Below are 25,150 nucleotides of genomic sequence, written 5' to 3'. Positions count from 1 at the left end.
AGAGATCAAGGTGAGCCGTGGGCTAATACAAACGAAGTAAATGTCGATAGTATTCTCATTGCTTATTCCCACATAATTTCAATCCTAGTGCTGTTTATCTCTACGAGGGGACATCACACTTAGCAGAGTATCCCCCCGTTCAACTCAACAATTCACCAGCAACTTATTTCCGCTAAGCCCGGAATGCTTCCGGTCCCGGACGAGTCCCGCTTTTCCTTTCAAGCCGAATCCGCCGAGAGTGGGGCGCCGCTACCCGGACAACGCGCGCATGCTGCCTCCAGACTCCTTCTTATGTAATAGCCCGCTCCTGTGAAGCGCACCTCTACTCCATCCTGTCTGGGCTACTCACTCACGACGTGCTTGGATCATGGCGACGACACTGCTCGCCCTCGGCCTTGGGCTCAAGGCTTCGTCTTCAGCTCGTCGGTTGACTCCTTCTCCTTCTGGTCCTTCTCCTCCCTCTGTGTCAAAATTTCGTCAATGACGCCAATCTCCTTGGCCTCCTCGGCCGTCAGGTACTTGTCGCGTTCCATCATGTCGTGCATCTCCTCAAGGCTGTACTTCTCGTGGCCGAACGACTTGTTGACGTGACGCTTCATGATCTCGTTGATCTGTCGGCGAATGCGCTGGATCTGGTTCGCGTAGATGAGGATGTCCGACGCCTGACCCTGCGTGCCGCCGAGCGGCTGGTGGATCATGACGGAGCTGTGCGGCAGCGCGTACCGCTTGCCGGCCTCGCCACCCGTCAGCAGCAGCGCCGCCATCGAGGACGCGGCACCGAGGCATACTGTCGACACAGGCGATTTGATGTATGTCATCGTGTCGTAGATTGCGAGTCCTGGCCACGTCAGCCTCGTCCACGCCGCCCTGGGGACAGTGCGTTCCCACCTGATGAAACCGAGCCGCCGGGCGAGTTGATGTACATCGTGATGGCTTTGTCGGGGCTATCGGACTCGAGCCACAGCAGTTGTGCGACTATCGAGGCGGAGACGGTATCATCGATGGCGCCGTTGAGGCACACAATCCGTTCCTGGGTCTGTCAGCTGTGCGCACAGCAGCTCGGGCGTCGTGGGCATCGTCACCTGCAACAGCTTGGAGAAGATGTCGGCTATCTGCACTGTCAGCGGGATGGAGGTTCATCTGCGCGGGCGCTTTCGGTACTAACATGTCCTCCAGCCATTGGACTTGATCGGTTAGCTCTCGCAATCCAACAGAGGAGGGAGGTATGCTGAAGGGTCATGGACGACGAACCGAGACCTCGGTGATGTAAGGCATGGGGATGCTTCCAACGGGTGGGCTGTTGTTGCTGCTGCTGCTGCTACCGCCGCCTCCTCCTCCTCCTCCAATGGGGAAGATGGGGAAGTTTGAAAAGGCTCGAACGTTGCGCCGAGGGATAGCCCTCGCGGCTCTGAGTATTGTTCTTTGGCAGTTCATGGCTGCGGCGGCGCAATGGAAAGTGTCGTGAACAATGGGTGATTTTGGTGAATATGGTTCGCAGGTGGGTGGGAGGAATGCGAAAGGCTAAAGGCGGGTGACGTTGCGCCGTGCAGAGAACTCACTTCGCGCTGGAGCTGCCTTCCTAGGCGTCCCCACCCCCCTGCACTGGTTGCACTGACCCCCCGAGCTCCGAGCTTCCCATGCGTCTTCGCCTAAAAAATGTCCCGAAGCGCGTAAAGCCTCTTTATCGTCACTCCCCGAGTCTCGCCAAGATTGATACTTAACAGGATACAAAACAGATACCCCAACGTCATTCGAGCCTTTGCGCCGCCGACAGACTCCCACCTCCCACCTCCTCCTGCCTTCAGCCTCTTCCCTCCCGCCCCGACAGCTGGCAGAGCGGATTCGGAATGAAACGGTGTACGGCGGTTCGGCCCCTGCTGCGCCGTCCGGGCAGCGCACCGGCGCAGTTCTGCCAATGCCGCACAAAGTCGGACGGCTTCGCCAAGAGACCATCGCCCTTTTTCAGGAGACTCGACCTCGCTCGCAAAACCACCAAAGGACTGAAAGGTTATGGACCAGATCTCAAGGTCGACTCGTTGAACAAGACTGTCGGCACTTCCGTCGGCGCCCTGCCCATCTCGCCCGTCATGGACCCTCGGTGGATGGAGGCCCGGACGAGGTGGAGGACCCTTAAGCTCAAACGGCCCAAGGACGTCATGCCCGCCGGTCGCTTCCGCAAGAAGCTCGAGGCGAATCCATATGGTCAGCAGTCCCTCGATCGAGTCGACGCACCGCCAGGTCCTCGGCGTCACATTGTTGTTGACACATTCTCGCAGCCGAAGCCCTCTCGACCCCCATCCGCCTCTGCCCGATCTCCCGCGCACATCTGCCGAGATATTTCCTCCAAGAGCTGAAACTGGTAGCGCATCCTGAAACAAAGGCGCTCTGGTGGACGCCCGCCGATCTGGACGTGATGTACGCTGCGAAAGAAGGGGAGCGCGGAGTCGAACCGGACGCGGACACGGACGGCCGTGATTCGCAGGAACCACCAGCCACGGCCGAGACCCCCATCGCGCAGCAAAGAGCTACCGAAAAACTCCTTAGGCGGTCAATCACTGGCTACGCGCTGGCCAGTAAATCGTTATTCAAGTCCATCAGCGGGGCCAAGAAAATGACCCCCCATGGCGAAAGGTGGAAGGCCCTGCTCGTCACGAGGCAAGGGGGCCCCTTTCTGGGCGGGCCGCAGGTGTGGCGCGAGGACATGGACGACTTCGTCCTTGACAACATGCGCCGCAATGTCATGAATCACCTCGTCCATCTGGCCGAGTTCCGCGAGGGTGATGATCGCCGGTCGTACCTCCTGCGCCTCGGTAGCTGGGAGAAGGCCTCGAAGATCCCGCAGCGCGGCAGCCTGCTGTGGTACTCCTCTGAGAACGGGCCGCAGCGTCGGGACGCGGGGGCCGAGGCCGGGTCGGGCGGCGGGGCGCTGTCGCTCGGGCCGTTCGTCACGTACGACGTCCCGGGGGCCAAATACGAGGGGAAACTGCCCGTCTATGACCTCAGGCGGTTGCTGAGCGAAGCGTACCTGGCGAGGCTGCGAGAGGTGCCCATGTTTCGCGACAGCTCGCTGTTCCTCCTGCGCAAGCAGCGATCGATCCCCGTCCAACTTCACCTCTGGAAGTTGCAGGCTTACATGGGCAATGATGCCATGGATCGACCCGGATCAGCGTCCGCAGAGGGTTCGACGCTTCCGTCCGACCCATCTCTGTTGGATGGCTCAAATACGAAGCATTCGTCGGATTCGAGTCGGGAGAAGGGCCCGGCTGTTTCGGCGTCCCAGGGACTCGCGGATCGCAAGCCAACGCGGAAGCCCATGAGCAAGAAAGGCGTCAAGTCTTCCGCTCCCACGGGCTCGGGTCGCTAAAACGCTAGACAAACGCTGCAACCGAAGGCAGACCACAAGAAGGACCGCACAATGCCCGTTCCGTCGACTACAGATTGCAGAGGAACGTGAGTAGTCGTGCCTTCCAACTAAACACAGGGATGAGTTCCGAATAGACCCATGGCGAACGCAAGGTTCGAAAATGAAGAAGCCACTGAGCAAGAGGTTGTCGTGTAGAAGGGTTTAAACTTACTTTCAGATACCCGAGAACGGGGCGTGGTTGCGTCGGCGTCTCACTCTCATAGAAATACACCGCAATTAGTTGCTTTCGCAGGTCATTCTCGGTGAGTTACTGATGTGGGTGGGTAGCTTGACCATGGTTCTGGTGGTGGGCTTTGGTGAGACCAATGGGCGGCTTGGACTCCATACTCCCTCACTGGCCAGACCATTGTGGTAACATCATGGACAGGTGTCTGTTGTCCCAATTCATGTTGATGATGATACAATTCTACTGCTAATGAGAGTCAGCTAGTTCCCTGGCAAGGCGCCCCCAGCGGGATCATGCCATGGATACCGTACTTCTCGATGATGATCGCAAACTCAGTCTCTTTCTTCATAGGTATCTAACATTTCATACGTGATGGCAGAAGAGGCGTATTTAACGGTAAGAACGACCGCGGGTCTTTATGGGCACTTGCCGTTTAGCATCCGTCTTTGCAACAAGTAGCACCATTAATTCGATGATCAATGTCTTCATCTCTTCTGCCTCGCTTCCCTTTCTCTACATCCTCATTATTCTCTCCAATTAGTTTCCTGGCAACCTCAAAACTCGGAATTGCTTCCTTCTACTCTCAAGCCACAACATCAGTTTAGTTTCTCTCTTTACTAAATCGTTCCACCTCGAGTACAAAACCCTCGATCAAGCTCTGTACCTCCGACTCTTTACTTTCAACTAACCTGCCTAACCTTAAAAACAATACCCAGTCAACTCCGTGTTTCTTCGACCTTGGCCCGCCGAGTATCAGTTTCATTGCCTCTCTGTATCCTGTCTACAACTCGCCCTCTTCAACTTCTGGTCTCCTTCTTCGTCGGGCTAGAAATACCACAATTTCAGCCTCTCTTTTTACCGGCTCATTTCTTGCCTCAACCTCCCCTTCCCCTTTTATCCCTTTTCACTCGGAAGCTACCACCCCTTCTTTTTGCTACAAGTACTTACCTCTTTCGGGGTGCAGTTGCCGGCTTCTTCTCTTCCTCTCCTTTCCCTTCCTTCCTTCGGTACTTCAAGGCCTCCAACTTCTTGGAGAGCAAGCCCTCGGCTTTCCTCAACTTCCACCTTACACAACTTCCACCTTTCAGCGCTTTCGCTCCCCTATTTCAACTGCTTCAAAACACACACCTAGACGGCTACATACATACCTGTACCGTCATCACACTTCGCTTCGGCTGTCGCGCCAGTTGCCTTGCCTTGTTATACTGCTGGGCTATGAATTCTTCGGAAAAGATGGCTTCGACTCATAGCCACATGCCAGAGGGCACGGCGACTGTCTTGACTGACATGGCAGAACTGGTCGATGAGAAAGAGAAGGCTCGTGCTTTCGGCCAACTTCAGCTCCAGCATCTGGAGACTGTTTTCAAGAGCAAAGCCGTGCGACAATTCATCGAAGGCATTGAGGATTGGGAAGACAATCTGAGTGAGCGTTATGCCATATTTCTTCATGAGTGTTGCTAACCATCTGTTGCAGAAACCCTCAAAACCTTCCAGAATGAGCGCCAGATCCTCATCGGTATCTGGGGTGAGACTGGGCTTGGTAAGAGTTCTCTGATCAATGCGCTACTCGGCTACAGAATTGTGCCCACGAGCCAAAGTTCGGCATGTACGGCTGCCGTTTGTATCTTTGGCTACAACAACGACACTGCAGGCGGAAACAAGTTTCGCGCCACCATCACTTTCAAGAGTTGGGACACAGTCAAGACAGAGCTCGATGCCTTGAAAAAAGAGCAGGCAGATCTTGAAGATATGAGAAGCCTGTTTGAGAATGACCCAACCTCGGACTTCTCGGGACAATACGCCGAGGTTGAACGCAGCATCCAAAGCATCATGAGCTGGTCCGGCCTTTCGGACGCCTTCATTCGAAAATCCTCTCCGGAACAGATCTTGCAGAACGCAAAATCACTCGCCACGGACATTTTCCCCAACGGAAAGGCCGACAATACGGGAAACCATCAGGAACACATTGTGGCCGCCAGCGAGAGGGCCTTTATCAGGCTCTTGAGGCAGTATGTGGATAGTGCAAACAAGTCATCCGCCCCAAAGTACTGGCCGTTGGTTGAGAAAGTCGAGGCTTTTGTCGATTCTCCTATTCTCCGCAACGGCATTAAGCTTGTTGACCTTCCAGGAACCAGCGACGCCTTTGGGTTTCGAGGAGAAATCGCCCACAGTTATCAAGATCGGTTGGACAAGGTGATTGTCGTGACGCCTGCGACACGAGCTGCCGACAACAAAGCCGCTGCCGATTTCATTTTGTCCGAGAACCAAGCCACGCAGTTGGACATGGACGGCATGTTAAAGAACGAATCCATATGTGTTGTTGTCACTAAGATCGACAGCATGAACTGCGACACCGCCGAAACTGAGTTTCCTACCCACGACATCATTGAGAAAGTCGATGCATTGGCCGAGGTAGAAGATGCTCTGGCAGAGATGGAACAGCACGGCAACATGATCCAGGATGATGGAGAGGACTCGGAGATCCAGGATGATGGAGAGGACTCGGAGAATGTTCCACTCGCCGGCCGTAAACGGGCTAACGCTGACCAGGCCACATGTTGGGCTGCCAAAAAGCAGCGACTCAGCTCTGGCATGACTGATACGAATGGCAAACAGGAGCGAATGGATGAGCTCCAACACCAGAGGGACTTCATCAGGTCCGAACTGAAGTATCTTTGCATCCAAGAGCGAAACAAGGAACTGAAGCACAGAATCAAGGAAACCCTCCTCGACCCTAGCAAGAGGATCAACGTTGCTGAGGAATCGGTAGTCGCCGTGTCGTCGGTTTATCCTGTCAGCAGCGAAGCGTTCATGGAGCTCCAGAAAACACCGTCTATCGACGGCTTCCCGGACGTCAGCTCTACCGGCATTCCAGACCTGAAGGCCTGGCTGAACAGCATCTCCCTTCCTTACAGGCAGGAGTGGGCAGACGCGGACATTCATCATATCCAGGTCCTGATCGACGCCGCCGATGGCTGGACGCAAGCCAACGTTAACGACCTTCCCAAGCTCAGTAAGAGCGAAGTTGTCGGTTTGCAAGTCCGCATGGATGGGTTTTTGAAAGAACTGGGGAAGGTAAGCTACGGGATTCATAGCATGGCCAGTGGATGATTCAGCTAACCGTCACAACAGGCCATCACTACCTCAGTGCGCCGTAAACTCCAACAAAAACTGTCTCACTTGGAGCCGTTGCGAAAGAGCAGCTTGACCAAAGTGTCTCTCAAACGCAATCTCGGAAAGAATGGAAAGGAAACGCAAATGGCTATGAAAAATCTTAGGCGGTTCCTAGAAGCGTGGAAGGTGAAGAACCATTGGGCAGGCACCCGCCCTTCGAGCAAGGAGGATGAAACCCATTGGTCTACCTACCAAGCTTGTGTGAAGAGGCACGGTGGTGTATTCAAACGTCGAGCTCGGAGAACTCAGCCCAAGGCCGAGATCCACTGGCTGGGCGACGTGTAAGGATGTTCATAACTTATTCCGATGACCTTGACGTTACTGACTGATGATTAGAGATCTTTCTTTCTGGAGAGGCCATAAGGATAAGTGGCGAACCGGCTTCACTCAGAAATTCTCGACAATCAAGAAGACCATCCATAGCAGTGGTCTTGTTGCCTTCAAGAAGTGGGTCGAGAGTTTGCATGACGACGAGGGCATGCCGGAATCCTTCCGGGAGTTGATGAAGGCGAACACCTACAAACTCGACCACCTCTTTGAGAAGTACATGACCGACGTAGGAGAACATATCAATCTATTCGAGAAGGCCGCGCGAAAGGAGAGGGGAATCGTTCAGAGATATTTCTCCAGCGGCATGCGGCCTGGTTTCGAAGCTGCTGCTCGGATCCGTGGTACGTTGGCGGAGTGACCTGGTGCCGCATGTGAAATGCACATTGCTAACATTTGATTAGGAAAACAAATCAAAGAAAGGCAGAGCCATGTTGTCCAGAAACACGTCGAAGCCGATGGCGTTCAGATGTTTAGAAATGCCCGCAACGCACTGGAGGCACAGCTCGCAAAGTGCCATCGCAGCACTTCGAAGGAGATAGGGCAACTCTGGATGGCTCCAAAGAAGGGCTGTGGTGGCCGCATACGCGCCGAGATGCTCCGCGTTCTCAAGCGATCCTCTATCTCGTCTCTAATGCCAAGCGCAGGGACTCTGATGACCGACGATGCCAAGGCGCAAATTCGGACCATCGTTATCCGATGGAGGACGACGTGGCACGCAGTCCATGTCCGACTCCCCCGGTTTGTGCCGGTCAAGGAGGACATCGATTCAAACGCGGAAGAGGTCGATTCAGACAATGAGGAGGGTGACATGTCGACGGAGGTCCAGGTCAAGAGAGAACCCGATGAAGTCGGCAGTTATTGAGCTTGGATAGCGAGTGTTCTTGTTTCTTGGTTGGCGGCTTTTCGATGGGGGGCATTCGATTTCTTTCTTTAGGGCTTCTGATTTGCAAATTTTTTTATATATTTTTGGTTCTCGTATCTGCTTTCTATAGTCTGGGAAGCATTCTGGAGGGAAGGAGACTACGTATCGTGTCGGCGATGATACTCGGAACATGCTTCTAGGGGGGTTGTTGCTTCACATCGCTGGCGTCATTATGGAATCGTGGATTTAAGAATGCCTCTGATATTTGATCTCAGATCAAGACAGCGTTTCTTTCGTACCGACTCTGACCCTTGACCCCAAGTAAGTTGCTGTGCCTATTGTGCAGTTGATGCTTCTCACAATATATGACATCAGTCATGGTTCACTTTCACCGGGGGCTGCAGGTAGACTTGAAGCACATGTTTGAAGCAGAAAGGGCCAATGGTTGACCGATACTCTCCGTAAGAGACGTTTAATAGGAAGAGCCTTCTTCTTCCTATGCAGAGTTCGTTTCAAGATCCCCTTGACATCCCGAAAGCGGCGTCCAACAACAGCCGCTCCGCCTCAACTCGTCGATGGAGCATCTCTCCCCAGAAGTCGTTTCGCCCCACTCGCCCAAAGTCCGCAAAACAATTTCCTCCGTCCCCACGCACGATAACCACTCGATCCCACATGAGCTTCTCACCGCCGGTCGTCACCAACCAGCGTTCCAAGCAACGTGCCAAGCGACATCACGATTCGCACAGCGCCGATGGTTTAGTGGTAAAATTCTCCGTTGCCATCATGCAGCGTCGGGGAGCCGGGGGTTCGATTCCCCCTCGGCGCAATCCTTTTGGTTTTGGCTGGCAGCGTAACGTTTTTCAGGCAATGAAAAACATACCTAGCGAGTTGTCTTCGCCCTGTTTCTTCCTTAAGTGTGTAAATGGGGCCAGTTATTGTGAATGCAGGCTAGATTGCTTGATGCTCCCTTCGAGGACAACCTTCTTGTGCCGTCCAGAACAAGAATCTTCTTTTAATGAACGCATGTCCTCCTCCTCTCGTATCCTCCCGCTAGCGAACGCTTAATTCTCCATATTTCCCCTCCCTCATGTTCCGTCCCCCGGGAAGAAACCGTTCACCAGCTCGAGCAGGCCCTCGTGGTCGGCGGACAACCCCGTTAGCTGCGTCGGTCTTTGAATCTTGGGACGCCATGGTGGTCGAGTCTCGGTTGGTCTTCTCCGGGCCCGATGAGTGATGCGATATGGTGGTCGTTTTGCCTTACACGCGACCTTTTAGCTGTCCAACAGAAGAATTGGCTAGGCAAATCTCTTTAAGTAAGCCAGCAGCGGGACGAACAGGACTTTGGACGGACCCTTTCGGACGGACATCATGCCGTTCACCTGCGGTGTGATCAGGCAAGCAAGAGTTCTTGGTCTCGATTCGATAGTCAGGCTAAACAGGGTTCAGAATGGGGACCCTTTAGACCTGTCAAAAGTCTGGGTTATGGAGTCTTGGCATCGTTGGTCGTATGCCGAGGAGGCATCCGTCTCGGGCCATCACGATGTACACTGCAGCCTATGCTGTGCCGCCGGCTTACATCGCTCTGGTGTGGTTTCTATATCCCACTCTGTTTTACGGCAAGAACGCTGACTAGATTCACGTGTGGAACTCTGAACAGACGTGGGATAAGAAGAGAAAGCTGGCTCATCCAGATCGACCCATTCCGTAGACCTCTCTCTCTCTCTCTCTCATGGCAAATTTGTTACCATTGGGTGCTATCTTGTTCTTCAAGTGGTGGCGGTGTTGAATGCCACTGGACTGCACCGCAGACGGCTGTATCTGCCAGTGAAGCCCATTGGCCAAGCCCGTATCTTCTGCACATGTCTTGGTGGTGCCTTTAGAAGGCATTTTCCCAGTCTTTCTTTCCGAATAAGCTCCGGCAAATTTTGCAACACAACAGGAGCCTCTCCCGCCTTGTTGATTTTTACAGATCTTAAGAGAGATGTCTGGCGTGTCAGTCCAAAGGCAATAGCTTGCAGAGCGTCGAACAGCTTATTGAATATGCCTTCATCCACGTGGATGTAATATTGCCGCAAGTCTAAAAAAGACACTAGGACTTTTTGGCGAATGCGGGAAATGTGGACCATATACTTCTACTTCCCCGAACTTGATGGGTTCAAGCTGGGGATAATGTCGAGAACTTACATCTTTAGAGAAATGTGGATTAACCTCGTTGCCGTAAAGAAGAACTGCTAAGCATTCATCTACCCTTATCGATCTGACAGTCATCGGTACCAGGGCTATCAGGTGTAAGCCGCAGGCGAGTAATGTCCTCTGACAGTGTCTATGATGATCGGCCGATAACTTGTGCAGCCTGACTGCGCCCCGCTGAGCTGCAGTAACGCACTTTACAGTCGAGATCCACCTGTAAATTATTTTATTCCAGCTAGCTTTCGTGTTTGGTCATTGCTAACCCAACAGAGCCATAGATACACATACGGCGGTATGTTAGTACTAATCTGACTAAAGCCCAGCCGGAAGTTGGCCGACACAAACTGATCTGTTTCTTGTCACACACGCTCGTTCTCACACTCTCTTTCGTTTTCAAGTCTAGGTTCTCTTTCTGGTCTTCTCCCCGCCCGGTATCCGTTTGTGGTTTGTTTCCGGATTCTCATTCACACTCTTATTCTCTGGAAGCAAACAGCCTTCAAGACAGCGACGCCCCTGGAACCACGTCTGTTGAGCTGTCTCAGCTGAGCTGGCACCATTTCATAGATGCCCTGTCACTGCCAGTGGATCGGCATATCAATGGGTGGACACATGGGCCCCTGCTAACTGTTCTAATGGTTGCGAGGAGCGCGCAAGTCATGAATCGAACACGAGGTCAAGACTTCATCTTAAAGCGAATTCGACAGGCGATTCAAGCACAGGGTTGATTACTGCTCAGTCCGCAAATGCGGCCCTTCTATAAGATGGGATCTGAAAACAAGATGCCTCCTACTTACCAGTGTCGGCTGCCAACCAAATACCATCAAAGCCCCAGCTGCTCGCGCACATAGTACATTCCTTCGTTGTCTTCCTCATCAGCTCCAGGAGAACATTGCCCATTTCGTAATTCGAAACTCTCTCGCATCATGGCGCCTTCGTTTTTCGCCCTGTTTCTACTTGCGGGTGTCGTTGTTCCGTCTTGCCTGGCCCAAAACCTCCCCGGACAAGGTGTGAACTGCATGCCGGGAAATTTCGCAACTCGCGAGGACTGCCAAGCGAACTTTGCATACCAATGCTGCAATGGAAGAATCTGCTACCAGAGTTCTCCTGGAGTTTGGCAAGTTTGCGTTAACCGTGGCGGAAGTATGAACTATAGACCAATCCGTTGACTGATAGCATTGAATCCTACACTGGGCTAACATGTTGGCAGGCTGAACGCTTCTATTCCCACGTTGATGGGGGGCGTGCAAGGGTTGTGTGAAGCAGGCGAGTTGTGCGAACAGTCTGGGAGCGGGTTTTCTGGGATTTGCCAGGAGACTTTCACAAGCAGCAAGGCACATCGGGGTTGAGCCGACATACGACATTTTCTGGTTGGGATTTATTTATTCAGCAGAAGAGGGATATTCTAGTCTTGCAGAGCTTTTCCAAACATTTAAATCCCATCAGCTTCAAAGGGGATTAGACCAATTCATGATACTGAACATCTAGTGCGTCAAACGAATTTGTTAGGTTCTTCTTCTTCCCTCTAATATTATTGTCTCTAAAATCCGCTCTACATTCTAAATACATTAAGTACAAGAGAGCTGTTCCGCTCTCACTCACACGGTATTGTCCGTTGCCCTCGTTCGACTCTCTTCATACCCCGTCCCGACCTCGTCAACAACCCACCTCTGCCTTCCGTTCTCCTCCACCTTCAGCCCGTACGCGTACCTCTTTCCCATGCCGCCGATGGCCTTATCGGCCGCCTTCCTCCCCAGACCGGACATGGCAACGAAGTCGCGGCTCATCGTCGTGCCGGCGACGTACGTCATGACGGAGGCGACCGAGTCCGGGCGGCGCGGCATCGTGGGCAGCGTGCTGCGCAGGTAGAACACCAGCCCCTGGGCGACCAGCATGAAGGAGGCGATGACGACGCACGCGACGCCGCAGAAGATGTACTCGCCGCGCATCTGCCCCGGCCGCCACGGCAGCCCGCTGACGGCGACGACGAAGAACTCGGCAAAGAGCGCGGCGACGGCGACGGCGGCGGGCACGGCGTAGCCCATCCTCACGAGCGGCACGACGGCCAGCAGCGGCACGCCGAAGCCGCGTTTCGTGACGGTGCCCTCGGCCTTGGCCGGCGCGGCGTGCATGCGCGCATAGGGCGCGAGGTTCTGCGCGTCGGCGAATACCATGCCCCAGTACCGCGAGACAAGGATGCCGATGAAGCACACGCCGACGCGGACGCCGACGGTGGCGGCCCGCGAGGTGTAGCTGAAGATGCGGCGCGGGTTGTTGACGTTGGCGAGGGCGGCGATGGCGAGGCCGAGGAGGCCGAGGTGGAAGACGGCGAAGAGCAGGTCGATGTGGAAGCGGGTGCGCGTCCAGGGCGCCGTGTTAATGCTCGCCTTGCGCTCGACGGCCGAGTCCTCGAGGCGCTGGAGGAGGGACCGCGGCCGGTCCTCCCCCATCGGCTGGTCGATGGGCACGAGGCCGTACCGCTCGCCGCCGCCCTGGGCCTGGTACGTGCCGAGGGTGAAGCGGCTGTCCTTGAGGTGCAGGGCCAGCTGGCTGTTGGTCATGTCCTTGGGGATGGCGGCGAACTGGCGCTCGACCTCTGGGTGGCCGAGGACGGTGGCGACGCCCGAGATGGTGGTCGTGTCGACGGCGATGCGCGAGGGCGTCTTGAACCAGAGGCCGACGATGAAGATGAGCGAGACGGCGACGGCGACGAGACCCGAGATGACGACGTTCACGGCCCACCTGTTGACGCTGAGGCGCGGCGGGCACGGCGAGCTGATGTACTGCGACGGCTTCTCGGCGCACCAGAAGGCGTCGGTGGCGAGGGCCTCGACGGCGAAGGCGCTGGCGATGTCGGCGTAGAGGTAGCTCGCGGCGAGGGGCACGAGGGTGATGGCTGAGCCGGCGAGCACGGCGCCCGAGGCGCCCGAGTCGGTCATGAGCTGACGGAGGGGCTCGAAGGCGGCGACCTGGACGAACGACGACGACAGCACTGAGGTGAAGCCGCGGACGACGACGATGGGGACGAAGTTGCTGACGATGGCCTGGCCGACCGTCACCTTCTCGTTCACAATCTCCTCGTTGGGTGCCTTGGGCACGGCGGTCTGTTGCACGACGACGGTGGCATCGGGCTGCGTCGCCGACGCACTCGGGTCGGCGGTGGTGGGCGAGGCCGTCGGTTCCGTGGCCGTCGGTTCCGTCTCTGACGCGGACGCGGAACTCTCCTTCTGAGACTGCGTTTCGGGCGCCGACTGAGTGTTGGACGCAGGAGTAGCTGTTGCTGGGGTCGTTGCTGGGGGGACAGACGGCGTGGCGGCGTCGGATTGGGGTGTGACACTTGGCGCGGGCGTATTGGCGCTCGGCGGAGCGTTGGACTGGGACGCCGCCGGTGAGGGTACGGCTTGGGTATCACTCGGGTTCTCCGCCTGCGTCTGCACGGCCGAGGGGGCGGCTGAAGCCGAGGGAACAGCTGGATCGGATGGAGCAGCTGTGTCTGAGGCTGCCGCCAGAGCTGAAGGGGCGGCCGAATTCGAGAGAACAGCTGGATCAGATGGAGCAGTTGTGTCTGAGGCTACCGCCTGAGCTGAGAGGGCGGCTGAAGCCGAAGGAATAGCTGGATCAGATGGAGCAGCTGTGTCTGAGGCTGCCGCCAGAGCTAAGGGGACGGCCGAGTTCGAGGGGGCGGCCGAATTCGAGGGGGCGGCCGAGTTCGAGGGGGCGGCTGAAGCCGAGGGAGCAGCTGAAGCCGAGGGAGCAGCTGTGTCTGAGGCTGCCGCCAGAGCTGAGGGGGCGTCCGAGATCGAAGGACCGGCCGAGATTGGAGAAGCAGAAGCTTCTTGACTGACAGGTGTAACGGCATCGGACGCAGTTGGCTGCGCCGAGAGAATGCTCAAAAGAGGAGAGTCCGATGCCTGTTGAATAAGTGATTCCACGGATGCCCCGGACTCGGACGGCGAGAGGCTCCTGGACACGGAGGCCTGCGCAATGTTGATCGGGATATCGGACGTGGCTAGCGCCGGGGTGGCGGACGGCGTGACGGCGTCCGAGCCGGACGGGGAGCCTGTAGCCGGCTGTGAAACCGGCGAGCCGGCCGTCTGGCTGCCTTCCGGGTCCGGAGATACAGAAGGTGAACCGCTGGAAGGCACGATGGCTGACGGATCCGACGGCGCCGGCGTATTCGGACTAGGAGTCGCAACTTGGCTTCCGGATGGCACTACTGACGGGGCTGGATCTGACGATGGCGAGGACGGGGAGGCGGAGCCGGCGGGGATCGGGGTGACGCCCGTTGGTTGAGGGGTGCTGGAGTCGCCTGTTGAAGGAGGCGTCACAAACGACTGGGCTGCCGGCTGGGAGGCCGTCGGAGATCCGGAAACAGGGGTTGGATCCGGCGTGGAGGGGCTGCTGGGGTCGGAAAAATTCGGCGTGGGCGATGGCGACGGGTCTTCTTGGGCGGATGCGGAGCTCGCGAACAGAGAGACTGTTGGGTCTGTTGGCGGTGTTGAAGACGGCAAGAGGATGTTTTGTTCCGGCAGGCTCGCCGATGGAGGAGAGCCCGTCGGAGTTGTCACCGGCGTGGCGCCGGCCGGGCTGGTACCGGTGTCGATAGGCGTAGTGTCGACCGGGGTAGTGTCGACCGGGGTGTCAACCGGAGTGTCAACCGGAGTGGTGCCGACTGGGGTAGTACCGACTGGAGTAGTGCCGACCGGCGAAGTGCCGGTACCAGCAGGCGTAGTGCCGGATGGACTGGTGCCGGACGGGCTGGTGCTGGTTCCGGTAGGCGTAGTTCTGGTTGGGATGGTGCCCCCCGGGTTGGTGGTAGAACGGCCGGTTGGAGTGGAACCAGTCGGCGTCGTTCTGCTTGTGGTCAAGCTGCTGCTCCTCCTACTTGTGGTGATGCGCGAGCTGGTCCCGCTCGGAGTGGTGCTGGTCAGAGTCGGGTCGCCCGTTGGCGTGATGGTGGAGGACCCATCCGTGGAGCTCGGTTCGGTCGCGGTTGTCGATGTGAGCGGAGGCGTCGTCGTGCTGTCTGATGTGGTGGCTTCTGATGTTGGGCTGGTTGTTGGAGTGCTGGTGGTATCGGTGGGGGTGGTTGACGACGACGAGGTCTCTGAGCTCGATTCAGAAGTTGTAGTAGAAGTTGAGCTTGAATCGGTAGTTGAAGTGGAACTTGAACTTGTGACAGAGCTGGACGACGAAGTAGAGCTTGTGGTGGAACTTGAAGTTGTGGTGGGGCTCGAGGTTGAGCTAGAAGTCGTAGTAGAACTAGTGGTTGAACTAGAGCTCGAAGCTGAACTCGAAGTGGGTATAGAGCTGGAGGAACTGGAACTGGAACTGGAACTCGTAGAAGTATAGATGCTACTGCTCGTGCTGGTCGTGGTCGTCGTGGGACTCGGTGGAGGAGTCGTCGTTGAACTCGGCGGAGTAGTCGGCGGAGTCGTTGTCGTCGTAGGGCTGGGTGGAGGCGTTGTCGTCGTCGTTGTAGGCGGCTGCAGCGTCGCCGTCGGCGTGTCGGCATCAGTCAATGGTGGTAGCGTTGGCGTCGGTGTATCCGGAACAGTCAGCGTCGGCGGTGGCTCTATCGGTTCATCGCCGTTGAACGGGGGAGTCGGCAACGGGGTGACCTCGGGATTGTTCGAAATCTGCCGCCTCCACGCGGCGCCGACCCCCGCCGCGTCCAGCACGGCGTCGGCGGCGTTGCGGAGGGCCCTCTCCCGCGGTCCCAACACGGCAACGGCGCGCCTGTTGTTGGTGGCGGACGCGACGGCCTTGCCCGAGCCGCCCAGCTCGAAGCGCGACTCGGAGCCTGCCGGGAGCTTCTGGTTGATGAGCACACCCGCGGCGATCAGCCCGAGCGTCACGACCAGCAGGGCGATGATGGAGTACAGCTGGACCCTGAACGGCCTCTTCTTGGTGTCCGCCGTCCCTGTGGACGCGCCCGAGGGTCAGCGACCTGTTCGTTGCAAAGAGGAGAAGGACGAGGGGGCGTTGACTTACTGGAGGCATCGATGACCTGGTAGTTCGGCTCCGTCGCCTGCTTGCTCAACCTCATGATGAAAGACTCTCTCTCTCTCTCACACACACACCCGAAGTCATCTAACAATAGCAGCCTGAAAAAGAATAAAAAGGAACAAGAGGGGGGGAGTGACATAAACGACAGTTTTGGGGGTTCTTCTTCTTCAACTTTCGGTACAAAAGTCTAACACACCAAACGCCTCAGGGAATGCATCTTGTCGACGATGGGAAGATCGGAAGCCACGGCGTATTAATACCAACGACAACACAAGCAACGAACGGTACCGGCATGGCGTTTTGTGGACGCCATCATCGATAAATTCGTCATCTCCACAACGCACCCGCTCACAGCCTCTCTCTCTCTCTCCCCCCCTCCTTCGCTAGACCCGTGGCTTCCATTGAAACAGCGTTACTGTGATCAAAGGTCACCGACCTCCCAGACCCGGCGAGGTGGTTTGGGTGTGTGTGTGTGTGTGTGTGCTGGGAAAGAGAGCGAGTCTCGAAGAGACAAGAACGCCAACTCTCATCGAGCCCACCGTAGTCCTTCTCCGAATCGGGAATACGCCGAAAGAGGAAAAGACCCTTCTCCCCCAGCCTGCCAAAAGATGCGGCTGAAAGGGAGCTTAAGCAGCTCGTCTCAAACCTTATCTCGTCTTGGGCCTGAGACCAGTGGGTGGCCTTCCAGAATGCGGTCTAGCCCGTCGACGTGTCTTGGGAAAACTGACGCCCAGCCGACCACGCCCACGGCCCTGAAAACGGTTCAGAGCCAAGTCGTACTCTGGGGGAGAGGAGTGAGTCTCTTCTCTTCTTTTGCCCCTCGGTGCGTTGTGCGTCCTGCTTTCATGCCAGGCCCTGACTCTCTGACGGTCCTTGGTGCATCTGCCTGTTCAACAGACGTGTCTGGACAGCGTCTTCTTCGCCCCCCCCCCCCCCCCCCCCCCCCCCTTCTCCCTCTTCACTGCCTTCAGTTCGTGGCGTCGAGAGAGACTCTGCCGAAACAGTCGATAAATGGAAACTCTCGCCCATGCTCGCCGGGCGGGAAAACTGGCAGCTGTCACGCCCAAGCCTCAGCCCCCGTCTCGACTCGCCCTTCCTGGGCCACCGCCGCCACGACATTGCTCCTGGGCTGTGGCAAGCAGTTGAAGGAAAGCCACCTCATGTAAAGGAGGCCTACATTGAGTACTGCGGCATTGTGGTCGGCTCATCGGAATGAGGGCTGAGACGGGGGCTGAGATGGTGGCGCTCGCACAACCATCCCATTCCCCCACCCCCCTTTGAGAGGCCGCCGCATGCGCAGAGTAGACATTTGGAGGCAGCCCAAGTCGCAGACGCACAATTCACGAGTCGCGTCTGGTTGAGCGTCGCCGTACCCCGAGGACTGCGACGTGACCAACAAGGCCGTATGGATTCCCTTGCTCGCCTTGTCAGCCTCCTGATGTTCTCACCGATGATCTCACTGAGGCTCTCACTGACATACAACGACATCCGCCAGGAAAACCTTCATCCAAAAACGCAAAATGGTCCTCCTCGAGACCGTCAATCGAGTAGCATGCTCCAGCCTCCGCCTCAACCCTAGGCTGACCTGACCAGTGACCCTTCTCCTCCCTTTTTTTTTTGCCCCGAGGAGGCGGCTAATCCGGAAACGTCATCCAAACTATCACACCTCACGCATACTCACCTTTTCCTTCCTCTCGTCCAATCTCATTGACCGCCCGTCCCATCCCGAAACCCAACTATATCAAGGCCAAAAGAAAAGAAAACAGTCTCGAGAGAACCAACGTATCCAAGCAAGAGGATTAAAAATGAAAGGAGACAAAGACAAATGAAGAGGAAGAGGGGGGGGGGCATATTCTCCGCAATATCCCACCGCCTCGGGTCTCGGGTCTCGTGTCTCAGGCCTCTTCTCTCCTCTCCTCTGGCTCGACATGTTGCCTTGCGTCTCTCGCCATGTGATGAACCTACCTGTCCGCGCGAGCCGGCCCAGGAGGCCTGCTACTGCCCCGTGAGCTTCAGCCCACAAAGTCCCTCCGACATCATACATACATACCCGCGCCGTAGTGATCAGAGAGGACAGCCCCCCTCTCAGTCCAACAGGACCTCAGCCACGCGCCAACACACACACACACAGACGCACACACATATGTCCGTCCCGCATCTCAGGCGCGTCTAACGCCAGTGCCATCCTCTGGCACCGTCTGCCCCGAGGAACCTGTCCATGTAACACTGGCCCATGCTCGAATCAAGCGTTTCCGCGCTGCCAAACCCCCCCCCCCCCCCCTATAAAAAAGCTCTCAAAAGAAGTCGACAACAAACAGCCGCCAGCCCCCCCCCCCCAAAGCCAGCACGGATATTCCCGCTCTGTGTGACCGTCTGGCACAGCCGCGTACCTGTAGACTGTTCACCCTCTTTCGAGTCGACGTCCCACCACCAAAGATGACACCGACCAGAACAAAGACTGCCCCGACTGACTGAAAAGAAGAGCACAAAGACGCACCTGGAAGAAACAGGGACAGAGACACCACACCAGCCAAGCATGGAGGGAGGTGTGAAAAAAAAAGCACATGTCAAGAACAACATTAAACGGCAGAACATCAGCCCGAACCAACGAGGAGGAGGAGGAGGAGCAGGGGGAAACAAATCAATCCCATCCCATCCATGTTCACTTGCATAACAGGCAATTCATCATTCCTGCTTCCAACAAGTGTGTCCATTGTTTGTTTAGTGGAGGGGCTTTTCCCACCCAGTACAGCCCCCCCCCCCTTTCATGGCCAGACCACACTTTCTCATCTTCCCTTGGTGGGTCAAGAGGAGAGGAATCGCGCGAGCTGAAAAAGAGCCCACTGAGAGTCTGGCCGACCTTGTCCCATTTGCGGTTTGCGGACGCTGACGGCGTTGTAGGGCGCGCCGCGGAGTTTCCGGATATCCCGCCTTGGCGGAGATGCCATGATACGCGCGGAAAAGACCATCCATGCAGTTGTCTCTCTCCCCCCTTTCCCTCTACCGCGTACTCTGTACGGATGGTGTCTCTCTCTCTCCCCCTCTCTCTCCCTCCCACAGTGAAGCCCGGCCCGGTTGCGAGGACCAGCTTCACCGGCAGACTAAAGTACGTGGGTCACCTTCACCGGCAGACACCCACCTCTGTTCGCCATATCATCCACCATGGTGCAAATTTCTCAACAAACGCGCATGGAACCCTTCCCCCCCCCGGTCGGAGAGACGTCCGTTCCGGATCCCTTCGGAGCCGGACATCCCTCTCCCCCTACCCTCTCCCTTCCCCCTTCACCAACCACCCCGGAGCAAGCCGAACCCGAGTTGACGGCCCAGCGGCCAAAATAAAATAAAAATAGGCGACATGCGATGCGTGGGACCTTCGGCTCATCAGTCATCCACCCAGAGTTCACCAATCCCACTTTGCCCGGTCGCCCACACCCGCCATATCTGCAACTGCAAGCGCGAAAACATGCATCTGTACTCTGCTGTATCCGCATTCTTACGCGACTGACTTGAAGAAGACGGGAATCCGCCGAAACGAGGCGAGCCAAGTGGGAACTTCTCCTGTATCGCGTCATGTCCCAGGTCGGTCCGTCCCCCCCCCCCCCCCCCCCCCCCCCCCCCTCTCCAACAGATTTCCCCTTCCCCCTTCCCCCTTCCATCGCTCCGCTTCCTCGCGTTCACCTCGGCTCCCGTATCCGTGGCCCAAGGCCGTGTCGATCTGCCTGTTCAGGGCATTCGGCTCGGATGGCTGGTTTCTCATCCCCTCCCATTCGGTTTGGCGCCGTCCATCCCACTCCACAATTTCTCCTTGTCTTCATCTCACCACACATCATCACCACCCACATCTGTCACGCGCGCCGCGCAGGATTCATCACATCGGGAAATCCGTCGCTGTTTCTGTGTGAAATCGTTTCATCATCGTCTCCCCATTTCTCTCTCTTTCTCTCTCCTCTCTTTTGCTGCCGTAGGCCTACAGTCGTCCTCCCTTCTCCCTCTGGTATCGTGGTATCAGGTTTTCCTCCTCTGCTCCTCTCCCAAATGCTATTGTACAATGTGTCATTCCATGAAAACGTGTGCTCGCTGTGTGTGGTGGAATCGGAAATGCCCCCTCCCCAATACGCCGGCCATGGCATACAAGTCCATGGCGTTTATGCCCTTATCCCAATACGCCTGAAGTATCCAGAATTCCTCATCTTTGACCGTTCCAAGGTGTCATTGACAGCCCCATCCTGACATGCCCGAAGCAACCGCCTCTCGTTTGTCGTTGTGCGACCGTCGCATCCTACCTAGCATCCATCATCTTGAACCAATAAAATTAGAAAAGGGGTTGCGGAAATGTCACTTGTCCGTGACTCGTATGTAGTGTGTGTGTGTGTGTGTGTGTGTTTGCGACATCTGCGTCGTGCGTTGGGACTGCCGTCGTCCGTCGGGCCGTAGCGGACGAATCAAAGTGACCGTCGTCAAGTAAAATCTGTTTTGCGTTTACACATTCCTCAGATGAGCGAAAACTTGGACGGCGCCATGTGTCCCAGAGCTGCCGCCAGCGCCGAGTGAGAGTCGGGGGCGTGTTCCGTGTAGTGCATGTCCTCTTCGAAGTACGGCAGCACCTTGATGCCGCAATGCTGCTGGAAGAACTGGGTTCCGACGTCGTACCGGTCTCTGCATCGTCTGTCCCACGGGTCCACCTTGAGCGGACTGTGATAGCAGAACGTGTTGTGTTCCGCCCCTCGCACGGGAAAGACGAGCCCGGCGCTCCTCATCGCCGCCCACAGATCCAGCGCCTCCGACCTCGTGTTGTCGCCGTTGGGCCAGGCTGCCTGCATCAGCTGCACCACGGCGTACCGCAGCGCGAGGTCGTCCGCGCTGCCCTGCCCGTGACGGCCCGCGATCTCTCTGCGCAGCGGCTGGAGCTCCATGAGCAGTTTCTCGAGTCGTTCGGGGTTGGCGTGGTTGTAGAAGATGGCCAGATCGATCCACGTCCGCGCAACGTACGGGTGGCGCCGTCCGTAGATGGCCTCGAGCTCTTCGGCGATGGTGGGGATGCAGCCCCAGACCAGCTCCGAGAGCGTAATCGGCCCGTGCTTCTGTTGCACCTCGTACAGGGCGGAAAAGGTCTGACGCAGGGGATGCGACCGTTCGAAGTTGGTCGTCGAATAGGCCGCCAGGTACTTGCACATGGCCGTCATCATGCCCGCGTCGCGATGCACCATCCCCAGCAGCAGCTCCTTGATACCCTGGGGCGACAGCTGCTTGAGGTCCATCTCCAGTCGCTTGAAGGCCCTCATCAGGAGATGCCCGCCCGCGTCGTGCTCGCCCATCTCGAACTTCTTGTTGGCGTCGGCGAACATGTCGCTCGACCCAGCGCCCCAGAGCATAATCGACGTCCATCCGACCTGCCTGTCAGTTTCCACCTCGAACTGGCGGCAGTGCAGGAACGCCTTCCTCATGTTGCCAACAATTGTCTCCTGCGCTCGGATCAGGTCTGGTGATCGCAGATAGCCCGGAGCGGGCGGCGGTGTCGGGGTGCGACATCGCACGTAGGACGGAAGTTGAGCTGGCGTTTCAAAGTCGACGAGATCGTACTCGGTCACCCCTTTCCTCTTGAGATACGTGCCCAGGTTGACCACCCTGCCGTTCCGCACAAACTCCGACACCTTGCCTTCCGCATCGCGCTGGAACTTCATCGACAACAGCCTCTTCACTTCGTCCTCGGTGTTATTCTTGACGAATCCCCACTGCGAGAATCTTGTCTTATACATCTTCGGCCTGCGACTGTGAGACGGTACGTCCGGGTGGCAAAAGACCAGGCAGGCAAACTTACGTTGCTTGAAACCCATATTGATCGGCCATGATTTGCATGACCTCTTTCAACGGCCGCCGCTCTTCCAGATACAAGTGCCTGATGGTCAGCTTGAAGGACTCCCATGCCTCGGCAGGAACCTGTTCCCGTGACGGCCGACTACCCATGGCGGATTTTGGCGTCGGTGCCACGCTGGGTGCCACGCTGGGTGCTCGAGCGTGGCCCTACAAGCCTGTTAGACTGAAGACGTTCCTCGAGGTCACGCAAAACGAGGGGAAAAAAAAGAAAGAAAGAAAGAAAGAAAGAAAAGGCCTACCGGGAACGATGTGGGGGGCGGAGGGCCGAAGGGTGTCTGCATCCCACTCGGAGTACCAGGAATCAGGCTCGGGGCCGGTGTCGGTGCCGGGCTAAAGGTCGACGTTGCTGGGCTGAACGGTGTAGGTGCCGGGCTGAAAGCTGCAGGCGGCGGGCTGAAAGCATTCGAATTCGGCGGCGGGCTAAAGGTATTTGCATTTGGTGGTGGACTGAAAGCGTTCGTGGGGGAGCTATAAGTGTTTGTCGGGCTGAAAGTATTGTTGGTCGATTGGTCAAAGACGTTGTTGGGTTGAGAGTTGAAACCCTTGGTTGAAGTGTTGAACGAGTTCATAGGCGGGTTAAAGGATGTGTTCGACTGGGAAGCGAAGTTCTTGCTTGTCGTCGTGTTATTAAAGTCGCTCATCGACAAGTTGTAAGTGTTTGACTGAGAAGCAAACGTCTTGGCTGATGAATTGATGAAGGGATCTAGTTGACTAAAGTCGGCAGATGGTTGAGACTGATGATGAACCTGTGGTGGTGGGGCGGGTGTAGAGGAACCACCGGCACGACTGTTCCCATCGCCAAATCTCGAGTCTGGCGTGAATAATGGAATGTTGGAGGGGGCGCGCCCCATGACCGGCTTGGTACTCCTGGGCACTGGAGGGCGATATGACTCCGGGGCACGAAAGAAATTGGGCGCGGCCGGGCTATGAGTGACCGGACTGGTGATTCTGCTCAGGGCGGGAGAACTCATGTTTGCTGTGCTGTTGCTGTGCATGTTGTTGTGCAGGTTGTTGGTGCCGATGCCACCGCCGCCGAATTGCGCCGATGATGGGCTCGCACCCGAATTGCCTGAACTCATGACCCTGTTACTGCTTGGCGGCGCGGCGCGAATCCCCTCAAAGCGCGCAATCAAATTGGAGACTCCGGCGGGGGGCGAGTTGAGTTCGTCAAGTTCCATGCCATCATTCTGTTGCTGCTGCTGCTGCTGCTGCTGCTGCTGCGATGCGTGGCTCATGGAGGATCGGACGTTGAAGCGCGTTTGTTGTACGCCGCCAGGAGAGGTCCAGTCCATAGACGACGACGAGTCGAAGTCTCTCCGGACGGCTTCGTGTTGTGGAAGACATGTCGAAGAAGTACCAAAGTTCTGGGGCATGCCAAACCTGGGATATGGTTGACCTGACGTGTTGAGGGATAGACCATGGTGATGGTCATTTTGACTGTTGCTGTTGTCGCTGTATCCTGACCCAGAGGGAACGCCGCGGGACTTGTCCCCAGAATGGTTGAACATGTCGGCCGCGCTCGGCGTAGCCCGACGGAGCCGTGGTTCGGACCGCTGGGTAGATGTCAAGACTCGGACAAGTCAAAGCTCCTCGGTAGGACAGGTGCCTCGTGTCGTCGTCGAATGCGATTCATCCAAGAAGCCCAGCACGTTGCTGCCCTGGTGGCAAGCATCAATTGCCCGTCAGATGGAGGGGGGGTGCCACCGGGCCTTCAAATGAAAGACGAGAGCGTGGGAGGGGACGGAACAAAAGTGCCCATGATCGTCGCCACATAAAAAGAGAGAGGTCTGGCTCTTGCTCTGGCTGCCAAGGTTAAAAATAGAGCGGCAGAGGAGAAAGCGTCATGGTTCAGTATGGGTAACGGATGGGTTCGAAAATATTAAAAGACCGGCTGGAGAACCCGTCGGTTTGCTTGACTGACACACACGCACACACGCCCAGGTTATGTCAGGCCGGGAGCAACAGACCGGTCGGATTGGGACAAGATGGGACCACACACCAGAGAGAGGGAGAAAGGGAGGGAGAGAACTGGACCGAACTGGCTGGCGGACGGCAAAGCAGTCTTGTCTCGTGCGTGTTGTGCTGCGTGCGGGCTGCAGCAGAGAGGGTAAAGAGAGGTAGAGGGGGGAGAGAGTGCGAGAGATATGGGGGGAGCAGTTCCTCTCTCTCAACCCACTCGCTCGTTCGCTCGTTCGTCGGTCCTGTCCTGTCCTGTCTTGTCCTGGCCTGGGTTGGCCTGGCTGGTTCAGAGTTGAGGTGCGAGGTGAGTGAAGTGAACGGAGTGTAGGGCTGCTCCCGCTCTTTTCGACGAGGCCTACTCTGTAGTTTCTCGTTGTTGGACGGGCATTGGTCGGCCGGTCGCCAGGTTCCCCCGTGTGGTGAAAGCTGCAGGCAAAAGTTCCTTCGCGTAATTTCCTCAACAGGGAAAGCGAGGGTAGCACATGGGTGGTAGAACAAGCCCGTATCCCGTCCCTTGGGCGCTCTCGTTTTCGCAGTGAATGATAAGAGGGCCGCCGCCGACTTCACGGCAACTGCCAGCGAGAAAGAACCGAGCCTAGGTCCGTGGAGCTCTGCGTAGGGAAAAAGGGGGGGGGGGGGGGGCAAGTAAAGGAAGTGTTACATGACCAATGACTGTTGAGAGACAGCCAGAAGTCAGGCTTCTGTCCGGGCGTCTGATGGACGAATTGGGGGGGCCATTCACAGACGGCTCCCACTGCTCAGAGCGGGCGCTGACTGACAATTCGACCGAGAGCGGGGTGGGGGGTTCCTTTCGATGTCGGATGGGAGGTTTGGTTCAGCCATCGAAGCTGGATGCTAGGCGACGGTTCGTCCTTTGCTTGAGTCTGTGGGTACAGATGGCCGATGGATGCTGCAACTTCGCCTTATTGCTGTCTCTTCTAGCCTATGTGTTCAGGGAGCGCCCCGGGATTTTCATCCAATGTAGCCCGAATGTCGACATTTTGCTAGGTATCCGTACAGGAATCAAAGGCTGCCCGGCCGTAGCGGCCTGTGGGAAACCAATGGGCAGGCGGGTGAGCAATTCCAATTTCCAGGGTGACCAGGAGGCGGGGAACAAGCTCGATGGTGCCACCACTGTTCTAGATTAAGAAGGTGAAAGAGCGTC

General features: G+C 56.7%; 7 protein-coding genes across 7 annotated transcripts; 4 read left to right on the top strand and 3 right to left on the bottom strand.

Annotated features, from left to right (window-relative positions):
* Positions 1-42: 42 nt before the first annotated feature.
* On the bottom strand, positions 43-1,532 carry CDEST_14832 (Putative Clp protease proteolytic subunit /Translocation-enhancing protein TepA). The gene is made up of 5 exons (XM_062930988.1): positions 1,252-1,532; positions 1,166-1,184; positions 1,083-1,108; positions 889-1,030; positions 43-838 (listed from the first exon to the last, which is right to left on the bottom strand). Exons 1-5 carry the CDS (start codon positions 1,432-1,434, stop codon positions 402-404), a joined length of 807 nt encoding a protein of 268 aa, XP_062787039.1. The 5' UTR covers positions 1,435-1,532; the 3' UTR covers positions 43-401.
* A 104-nt stretch (positions 1,533-1,636) lies between these two features.
* Positions 1,637-3,638, top strand: CDEST_14831 (uncharacterized protein). The gene is made up of 2 exons (XM_062930987.1): positions 1,637-2,202; positions 2,277-3,638. Exons 1-2 carry the CDS (start codon positions 1,848-1,850, stop codon positions 3,362-3,364), a joined length of 1,443 nt encoding a protein of 480 aa, XP_062787038.1. The 5' UTR covers positions 1,637-1,847; the 3' UTR covers positions 3,365-3,638.
* Positions 3,639-4,844: 1,206 nt separating this feature from the next.
* On the top strand, positions 4,845-7,956 carry CDEST_14830 (Putative P-loop containing nucleoside triphosphate hydrolase, dynamin; the record flags this gene model as incomplete). The annotated part of the gene is made up of 5 exons (XM_062930986.1): positions 4,845-5,013; positions 5,065-6,665; positions 6,723-7,045; positions 7,101-7,435; positions 7,496-7,956. 5 exons carry the CDS (start codon positions 4,845-4,847, stop codon positions 7,954-7,956), a joined length of 2,889 nt encoding a protein of 962 aa, XP_062787037.1.
* Positions 7,957-10,442: 2,486 nt separating this feature from the next.
* On the top strand, positions 10,443-11,594 carry CDEST_14829 (uncharacterized protein). Its single transcript, XM_062930985.1, has 2 exons — positions 10,443-11,286; positions 11,354-11,594. Exons 1-2 carry the CDS (start codon positions 11,070-11,072, stop codon positions 11,356-11,358), a joined length of 222 nt encoding a protein of 73 aa, XP_062787036.1. The 5' UTR covers positions 10,443-11,069; the 3' UTR covers positions 11,359-11,594.
* Positions 11,595-11,741: 147 nt separating this feature from the next.
* Positions 11,742-16,192, bottom strand: CDEST_14828 (uncharacterized protein; the record flags this gene model as incomplete). The annotated part of the gene is made up of 3 exons (XM_062930984.1): positions 11,742-15,184; positions 15,482-16,066; positions 16,138-16,192. The coding sequence occupies 3 exons, from the start codon at positions 16,190-16,192 to the stop codon at positions 11,742-11,744; spliced, it is 4,083 nt and encodes a 1,360-aa protein (XP_062787035.1).
* Positions 16,193-16,448: 256 nt separating this feature from the next.
* CDEST_14827 (uncharacterized protein) lies at positions 16,449-17,731 on the top strand (the record flags this gene model as incomplete). Its single annotated transcript, XM_062930983.1, has 3 exons — positions 16,449-17,064; positions 17,124-17,334; positions 17,458-17,731. The coding sequence occupies exons 1-3, from the start codon at positions 16,761-16,763 to the stop codon at positions 17,729-17,731; spliced, it is 789 nt and encodes a 262-aa protein (XP_062787034.1). The 5' UTR covers positions 16,449-16,760.
* Positions 17,732-20,063: 2,332 nt separating this feature from the next.
* Positions 20,064-23,615, bottom strand: CDEST_14826 (Putative Clr5 domain-containing protein). The gene is made up of 3 exons (XM_062930982.1): positions 22,266-23,615; positions 21,971-22,173; positions 20,064-21,915 (listed from the first exon to the last, which is right to left on the bottom strand). The coding sequence occupies exons 1-3, from the start codon at positions 23,532-23,534 to the stop codon at positions 20,643-20,645; spliced, it is 2,745 nt and encodes a 914-aa protein (XP_062787033.1). The 5' UTR covers positions 23,535-23,615; the 3' UTR covers positions 20,064-20,642.
* Between the last annotated feature and the right edge of the window lie 1,535 nt (positions 23,616-25,150).

This window comes from Colletotrichum destructivum, chromosome 10 (genome assembly GCF_034447905.1).
Source record: "Colletotrichum destructivum chromosome 10, complete sequence".
NCBI classification, from domain to species: domain Eukaryota; kingdom Fungi; phylum Ascomycota; class Sordariomycetes; order Glomerellales; family Glomerellaceae; genus Colletotrichum; species Colletotrichum destructivum.
The sequence above is the reverse complement of the archived record's forward strand: the minus strand, read 5'-3'. Positions and strand labels throughout refer to the sequence as shown.